Source organism: Schistosoma mansoni, chromosome 1 (genome assembly GCF_000237925.1).
Source record: "Schistosoma mansoni strain Puerto Rico chromosome 1, complete genome".
NCBI lineage: Eukaryota > Metazoa > Platyhelminthes > Trematoda > Strigeidida > Schistosomatidae > Schistosoma > Schistosoma mansoni.
The window spans coordinates 12,113,735-12,123,099 of record NC_031495.1 but is presented as its reverse complement, the minus strand read 5'-3'; the positions used below and the strand labels follow the sequence as shown (position 1 = coordinate 12,123,099).

Genomic DNA, 9,365 nt, shown 5'->3' with positions numbered 1-9,365 from the left:
TTCTACATTGAGGTATTGATGGATAGATTGTGATGGTATTGACGTGTGCACATACATGTTGGTTGACTGAGTGTTCTCGTTGTGTGTTGTAGGCGAGTCGACGACACCTGGAGAAGAGGAGTTGGTGAACGTGACGGACAAACAGGGTGTCTCTAATTTCATTGCTCATGCATTTTCAAAACGATTGCGCTTCATTTCAGTTCTTTGCTCATCGGTCTTCTGCCCAAATACATTCTATGTCTGACCAACACCATATACTACTTATATAGATATAAGTAGACCACACCACAGATGTATCACTCAATTTCGTGGATTAGTTGAAGTTAGACATTAACACCGTTGGATGGCGGCTCAGTGGTCTAGTGGTTAAGCGCTCGCGCGCAAGACTGACAGGTTCTGGGTTCGAATCTCATAAGGCGGGATGGTGGATGCGCACTGGTGAGGGGTTGCACATTAGGACTAGACGGCCGTTCGGTGCTTCCAGGTTTTCCATGGTGGTCTACCTTCAATTGATTCATGATCTCAACTATTAAAATTATATTATTTGCATAATAAATTTACACCTTTCTGAATCAGGCCATCATAGATAACTTCATACATTGAATATAACATTATGGGACTTGAGATTAACTTTCACAAAATTCAACTTGTGAATTTTATTTACAGGAAATGCAATGACTTTATTGTGATATTACAAAAAGAAATGCATATGTATTAATGTTACCATTTGATCCCCTTAAATTACGAATATACTTAACTAATTGTTAAATGAATTACATTACATCTAAATTTTTTTAGAAGCAGAATTAGACAATGCTAATAAACGTCCAAGAACAACTATTTCAGCCAAACAACTAGAAGCACTTAAAAGGGTTTATAGTGAAAGTCCAAAACCTGTACGTCACATCAGAGAACAGCTTAGTGAAGAGACTGGTTTAGATATGCGTGTAGTACAAGTATGGTTTCAAAATCGTAGGTAAGTTTAAATATTTAATAAAATTACTAAAAATGAAAAAAAATAATTAATTTTTCAATTCAATAATGATTGATAGTGATAATTAACATCGGGTGATATGTGGAAAATCTATAAATGAAATCAAAATCCTAAATACCGAGTGAAACACACTTAGGTTATTAGGGACATTATGTATAGGTGTATTTCAGTTATCCAAAGTAGATATGTTAGTCAAAACTATAATAAAATAAAAACTCCTGAATGTTCCAGTTTAATTACTCAGATTATACTGGAGTTCAGTAACCATTGGAATAGCTCGACCGTAACATCTATAATTATGTCGATAAGTCATATCAGTTCAAACCTATAAAAAACTACCATTACCCTTAAGACTGTAAGTACATTCCACTGTTAAATAGTAGAAAGAAAACGTTGATCAATGGATTCCTATTGAATGATTTCAACCAACCCATATTGAAAATGCACATTATCCCTTAGACCAGTGTCTACATTTTCAACTGAGAGATACATCTCTATTATTCTTAATAACTACATAATCTAAATCTAAGGTCCATATAGTGACTAATTAGCATAAGCAAGATTAATTGCGATGGTTTAGTCTCACTGGATATGAAGCCGAAGATCTAATATGGTGCTTACATAATCTCTACCAATACTTACTTCATAATAACTAAAATGAATATAAAACTTAGTGTCGAATTAGCATTAAATTCGTCTTTCTTAATTTGAATAACTTCGTTTTTATAATAAGCATGATAGTGGTATATAGATGCAGCATATATATATATATATATATAATGTGCATAAAAGAAGTAAAAAAATTTGGAAAAATCATTCACTTTCTACGTTGCTTTTCTATCAATTTCATTATTAACTCAAAACCACCTTCATTTTTACACCAACCACTGGTTAAATATAAAAAAAAGTACACAGAATGTTCACATCCGTCTATCTATCTGTCTATCGTATTTATTTTACTGTCTATTTATTTTTTCTTTCTATCTCCCTTTCTCCTTTCTTTACTTTCTATTCCCCCCCTCTCTCTCTACTTCTATCATTCTAGTTTCATTTGTGTGTGTATGTATACGTAATAAGAAAATACAAAATATTCCCCAAGGTAAAAAAGAACAACCATTTCTGGTTGATGAAAATAAATATTTATTTCTACTGTGGTTGCTGTTGTCGTTGTTTTTTTTGTTGTTGGCTTTTGAATTGATGATGAGTGAATGGATTTCAAAAATTCATTCACTCATGCATACATTTTGTATTTCCACTGGAATGCATAATTCATCATATAACCACCCTTGCAAAAAGAAGAAAAACTACTTTAAAGAATTGTTAGTTATGCATGTGGTTTTTTTTCTTTGTTTTTTTTCTCTGTCCATTTTTCATTTTGCATATCCAATTGTATGCGTGTGAACTCTTCTTTTTTTTCTTCTTCACTACCTCTACTCTTGCATATATACAAATATGTATATTAAGTGTTATCGAATTATATATATATATTATAAAACAAAATAAAGTATGAATATTTGGCTGATTATAAATAGACTTGGAAAAGTTCTTCATTTTTTACTCTGAAAAGATATTCACTTATTTTGACTTATTCCCTCAAGAGTTATATATATATATATATATAAAGGTACAGAGGAATTAATATAAGAAATATACTGTATAATAATATCTAAATTTATATACCAAGAAGTTTAATTATTCTAAAAACGAATGGCCAGTCTCAATGAATATAACAATTCGTTGTACAACTGATGAGCTCGGTTTGTATCATGGACGAAAACAGTATAGACTATTACCATGAATAGTTTAAGCTGATAGATTTATATTAATTTCGTTATATTTGATGAATTCATGAACAAAAAAAATAAGGAAGTATCAATGTAGGTATCATTACCAAGTTTTAATTTGATAATTTTGAACAAATTGAGCATTAGGTAGATTGTAAGCAAAGATGGATAGTGGCTAGCAGTGGAATCCAGGACGCGCATTTCGTCCTATTTGGAACTCGTCAGCTGGATGTACCTGCATCCCAGAGTTGATGTTCACTTGGGGACTCGAACCCAGTATCTTTCGCTTCAAACGCCATTGCGTTATCCACTCAGCTACTGAGTCCTGATAGCCACTAAGTGAATTAGGTAGATTGTTATAAATAAAAATAATATATTTGTAATATCCCAATCAGTAGAAAAAGTTAGATTTTCTGACGTTTTGTAACTCAGTGTAAGCCACTTCTTCAGAGAATAAATAACCAAATCAACATTAATCTAAGTTTAAATAGTACAATGGAACAACACGAATATTAGGTGCGATCAATCAAGAAAACAGGTCTGAATAAATTGGTGTCAGAAAATCTAATTTTTCTATTCATTGGGATTGTTACGTCCTTGAATCTTTCTACCCACTTTGTGCCGAGTATGACTTGTCTAATGTAGATTAAGACCTTGACCCGATAGGCTGACTGGCTTAACCTTGAGGCTAATATGTGTGAGTTCGAAGTGGGGGTAGAGAGACGAAAACTATTCTATCCCTGATTGGCTGGCAAGCACGCGAGAGAGAGAGAAGACAAAGACAGCTGGAACACTAATCACTTTATTCCAACCCCGATCTAGCACTCGAATTCCCAATTCAGATTAGAGTGAAAAGTTACATGAATAAATAGATGACTAAGCTGACCACAACGTACAATAATTAGAAAAATACAATTATGTCCAAAACTGGGGGATTATAGTAGAAAATAGGGTACAAAAGATTACGTCTAAATGACAATAGCTTTAGAACAGAAAATGCTATGGCAATGAATTATACATCAAACGAAAGCTTATGATCTGTAGAATAGGCTAGGGGCAAAAAGTAAATGTTACAGTTTTACAAGCTTCGAATTAAATGAATTAACGTCCCCAAAAATAGCTTCCGTAATTTGTTAAGGCTTCTTGTTTTGCGGTTCACATCAGGGATATTACAAATATATTAATTTATTTAGAAGTACTAATGGTGACCAGTGGAGTTCAACCAGGTCTGTTGTAGAGATATTAACTCACTGAAGACAATTGATGAACGGTTGTTCAGATTTCGTGGATTGGTTGAAGTTAGATATTGACACCATTGGATGCCGGCTTAGTTGTCTAGAGGTTAAGCGATCGTGCGCGAGACTGATAGGTCCTGGGTTCGAATCTCGCGAGGCGGGATCGTGGATGTGCACTGGCAAGGAGTCCCACAATAGGCCGAAATGGCCATCCAGTGCTTCCAGGTTTTCCATGGTGGTCTAACATCAATCGACTCATGATCTCAATCAAAAACTTAACAATCTCCCCAACCCTTTACTGATTAATACAAATTTACTTCGATCTTGTTACATATAACTTCTTAGCTTATACTTACTGTAATTAATGTAAGTTAAGGTCAGAATATACGATGTATTGACAATCTTTTGTTTGATTAATGTGTAAACATTAAAACTAATTAGTTAAATTAATTTTTAGATTTAATGTTTTCGTGTCTTATTTATTAGGGCAAAAGAGAAAAGATTAAAAAAAGATGCTGGAAGAAATATCTGGTCAATTTCTGATTCTTTATTAATTAGTAGTACAAATACAAGTACTAATAGTAGTACCCCTGTTTGTATGAATGAATCATACTTATATTCAACATGCTCAAATGATTTAGACAAAAGTTCGGCACCATACTGTGGTGATAATTCAATTATATTGGATGATTCAACTAGTGGAGATGAATATTTATCTAAGGATGAATTTCAAGGTTCTGTTTCAAGTAAGTCTACTTTTACTTATACTCAAGTTTTCTAATTTAAGTGATGAAATGGTAAGATAGAAGTGATTCTATCTAATTATTGACTATCTACAATCTTCAACAGATTTTATTTTTATCCATCAATAGGACACAGTTTGGATAATTATTAGGAATGTTTGTTACCCAGTGAGGAAACAAATTGAAAATATTAAGTAATTCCTTAGTAGTAACTAAGTACAAATGTTATGCGTTTTCGAGATTTATAAGATCATCTTAATCTTAAAAATGCAGTATAGTGAAATGGTTCACTTTATGGAATTGTTTCCGAAGAAACATTTGAAGTAATAGAGAATTTCTACCGTACTCTTTCTTTTAAAATAATTCGATTTATATGTGATATCCTCTTATTCTTACAGCTATATTAATTATTGTCCGTATGATAGTATGATTCGATAATTTAAAATAAATAAGCAATTCAATGACAAGGAAATAAAATATCGTCATTCTTCAGTACTGGTAGTTAAAGTTGATATCTCTTCCTTCACAATGTGATTTGTGTTTTATAATTAAAACTTCCTTCTTTTTCACTTAACTTGAAAAAAGTGGGTTTTTGACAGAAAAGTCAATTATTCTTTACATCTTTACTAAATTCTAAAGCTTGTTTAGTAAATGTAGCGTCGTAATCTCTGCTAAGATAAGAATGAATTCTACCCTTTGTATAAATACACTAAATCATTAATGGGTTATTTCAATCTAAGGTTTATTATAATTAGAAGAGGGTTTCGTGGGGATTTTAGTAATTTAATGGTTGAATTCATTAGTCAATTGAAGCTAGGCCACCATGGAAAACCTGGAAGCACTGGACGGCCGTTTCGTCCTAGTATGGGACTTCCAGGTTATTCATGATGGTCTAGCTTCAATTGACTCATGAATTCAATTTTTAAGATTTATTAGTTTTAAGTAAGCTCTTAGAACAGTAACAAAGATTATTTTAAGTTTCAGTGAATAGATTTTATGATCCAATATTTGATTAAGACTGTTTCAGTCGGTTTATGGAATTTTTGAACAATTAACTTTAATATAAGGATTGTAAGTTTACGGATTAACAGAGTCATTGGATTCTAATTCAAACATTCCATATTTGTGATCATTTTGCCAACTATTGAATAGTTAGCTTCTGGAGATATTTATAACAATTGGACTAAGTTAATATTCAATAAGTGACTTATGACAACAGTTTATAGTAAAAAGTCTAGTGGCATTTCGGTGCGGAGTTCTTGCTTCTGATGAGTGTTACTTGGGTAGACCATATTGTTTCAACTGATTCATCTCTTATTACGGTATACAATGGTGTTATATTGAAAATACTCGTTACTGTGTCACTATCACTGAAGCAAAAATCAGAATTTAGGAATTACCGTTAAGATGTTCTCTGTTTCTTTTAAGACAACATATATAATCCATGTTGAGACCTTCTATGGGGTAAAAAAAGTAACTTTCGGTCTATGAAGTATTCACAAAACTGTTTTTTCAAAATTTTTGATTTATATTTTGCCCATGTTGCATAATATGAAAATGTAAATTTCCATCCTTAGGTGATACAGACAGCAACTGTTTAGAGGAACCTGAAGATTTGAATCATTCTTTCAATTTTTCTGTTGTATGCGATACTTCACATTCGAAACATATTACAGATACATCAACCACTGAAAAATTACCACTAAACAAAGAGGAATTTCTAACTCATGACAATAAATCTGCACTTTTACAGGCATCTTCAAAGTCTACCTTATACGAGAACCATTCAGTTCATAACTTAATTTCAACAAAAGCAGAACAAGTCCATGATGCGAAATTTCATGGTTCTACTCATACATGGTTATCTACTCCACAGCCTCTTCAAAATCAAGGCTTTTCAGTGGATGATCAGTCGTTCAAACCAGATAATAATGATAATATTATCTTAAAACACAGTATAGAAAATAATATCAGTATTTTAAGTGATCCAGATAATAAGAATCATAACATTTTACATTTTGCTTCAAATCCATTTGTTTCAAATTGCTTTAGCTTGAATAAGCAAGTTATATCCAACAGTGAATTGTCAACAAAAGAAACATATTTACAGCCTGTTGACTTCTATCCTTATTGTCTAAATGCTAGCAGTCTTTCACAATATGGCATTCCTCAATCGAGTTCATCATAAAGAATCCTGCTTAAAAATTAACCCAATAATAATGATATACCACTGTACAACATGATGTGATTCATACGAGCCTCTTGTAGTCACCAGAATATATTATGGAAAACATTTTGCTTATCATTTACAAAACTAATAACAGATTATGAACAAAAGAAATACAATGGTACTGAAAATCGTTTTCAGTAGTATTTATCAAAATAAAAATTTCAAATGAAATTCATTATTTGAATTCAGAATTTCTGGCATATTCGTGATGTAATTTGTTGATCTTTGTCTTATGATCTGTGTTGACATCTATGCTGCTTGTCTCTAAACACATTACACTTTGTTGGACAATATTATTTGATTTGTTTTATTGTATAAGTATTGTTTTTAATGAAAGTCTATCAGTTAGTTCATTATGTACCTACCAATTTAGATAATTATTTATTGTTTCTATTCATAATAATAATAATATCCTTTATTTCGAATTTCAAAACTAAAAGTTGCCTTTAAAATTGTTTTACTACTTCGAATAATCAATAAGACACTTTCATCTCACTGTAGAACTCCTAAAAAGCCATGAGATATTGTTTATACCTAATATTAAGCAAACTTTACAACAATAAGATTTTGCCTATTCAGTTTTGTATTTTGAAGTAATTTATAAGAATTTTGGATAGCGAGATGACATTTGAAACGAACGGTATAGGTTTTCAGTTCCAGAGTGAACAACAAATCTCAGATGAAGGTACATCCAGCCAACGAGTCCGAAATAGGACGAAACGTCCGTCCTGGATTCCGTTGCTAGCCACCATTTCGAGTATCGTGTGAGGGATTGTGAATGCGCAATGCTGAGGAGTCCTATACTGTGACGAAACGGCCATTCAGTGCTTCCAGGTTTTCCATGATGTTCTAGCTCCAATTGACTCATGAATTTAACCATAGAATTCAATTGGTTGGAAGACTAGGACTTTTTTCTAATAGAATTTGTATAGTTTGCCTGCTAATTACCATTTGACTGACATTAATTTATCATTAATTCTACTTTCACTTCACAAGGTTCTCAGTAATAATGATAATAAAACTCTATTTCCCGAACGAGTCAAGTTTTTTTCGAATTTTTGACGCATTATTTTCATTTACCACTAAGAATCACATAATTTTGATTATGTTTATCATCTAGATGTCATAGATACTCTAGTAAGTAACTAGAATGAATATCATCCCTTTAATAAAACCCTGATTAAAGTGCACAAATGATAAAAGTGACTTCTTTTCTGGATGTTTCAAGATAAGAGATTTTCCATAATTTTAAAGGGAAATTAAGAATCATAAGAATTGTAAACACAAATGTATGCGGAATGTTTTTTAGGATGAAATGTAGTGAATGAAAAAAGTTATTGAATAATGAAAATTGACAATCAGTTTACATATACATGGTTTACTAGTGATATTGTAGTGAACAAGAACTAGAGTGGGAACAATCGAGTATATTTGACACGAAAATTACAGAATATCTCACTAAAATCTGACAACTATACAGTAAACAGTTAATTTGAAAACTATCAATTAATTGTCTCAATCTTGAGCATTCCTTCTGCAAATATCAGTCCATAGTCTCCGATTATTATTGTTCATACATTTTCATCGTAATCGCGTTTCGTTTCCGTTCTCTCCTTATCGATCTTCTACTGAAATACATTCAATGCCCGACCATAGTCATATACTACTTATGTGGATGTAAGCAACCTACACCACGATATAATTCATACAATTTTAACTCATGTGAAGTTATCAAATCGATGTTCTTTTTGTAAATGATTATATATATATCATTAAACCTTTTCCATAATAAATTATTGCACGAATTTCCTTAGAATTCTTCACACCACTGTAAACATTATGTAATCATCGACTAAACATTTGATGTAATGATAAGATTATACGATTATTTAGTTTCATATAATCTGTAAACTTATTTAAGTAATCACTATAACACTAGTCATTTCAACATTAACAATTGTATACAGTGCTACCAACATTCTTAAATTTTCACGTTCTAACTATAAAAGATGTATTTGGCTAACCGTCTGAAGTATCAATTAAAATGTACAACTAAAGAACTTGATAAGAGCTTATTGAAAAGAATATTCTTTGTTTATAATTCTGCTTTTCTTTTTTTAAGACTTCCTATGTTGAATTAGAAAAATATGAATAATTTAACAGGAGAAAGCAAGGACATATCCAAAATAATGTGAAGGCCTATTTGTTTTAAAGTTTATATATAATAAGAGTTCAACTGAATATTCTTTACTCAAAATTAAATAGACAGAAGTAATTTAGGGTGTTTAGTAAAAATTCAAAGTCTAAAATTAAGGAATATTTCCATAATTCTATTAGTTATGTATAAGAACTTTCGTCTAAATTAGAGCGAACAGTTTC

The 9,365-nt window shown here is 31.4% G+C and overlaps 1 protein-coding gene across 1 annotated transcript in view; it reads left to right on the top strand.

The window, feature by feature from the left end:
• Smp_165410 (putative lhx3) overlaps positions 1-6,944 on the top strand; it is a gene marked incomplete at both ends in the record, with an annotated part of 10,164 nt that extends 3,220 nt beyond the window's left edge. The window contains 4 exons of the mRNA XM_018793288.1: positions 799-972; positions 1,304-1,349; positions 4,500-4,759; positions 6,334-6,944. Coding sequence (XP_018647815.1) covers positions 799-972; positions 1,304-1,349; positions 4,500-4,759; positions 6,334-6,944 — 1,091 coding nt within the window. The remainder of the gene's footprint in view (positions 1-798; positions 973-1,303; positions 1,350-4,499; positions 4,760-6,333) is intronic.
• Positions 6,945-9,365: the final 2,421 nt, after the last annotated feature.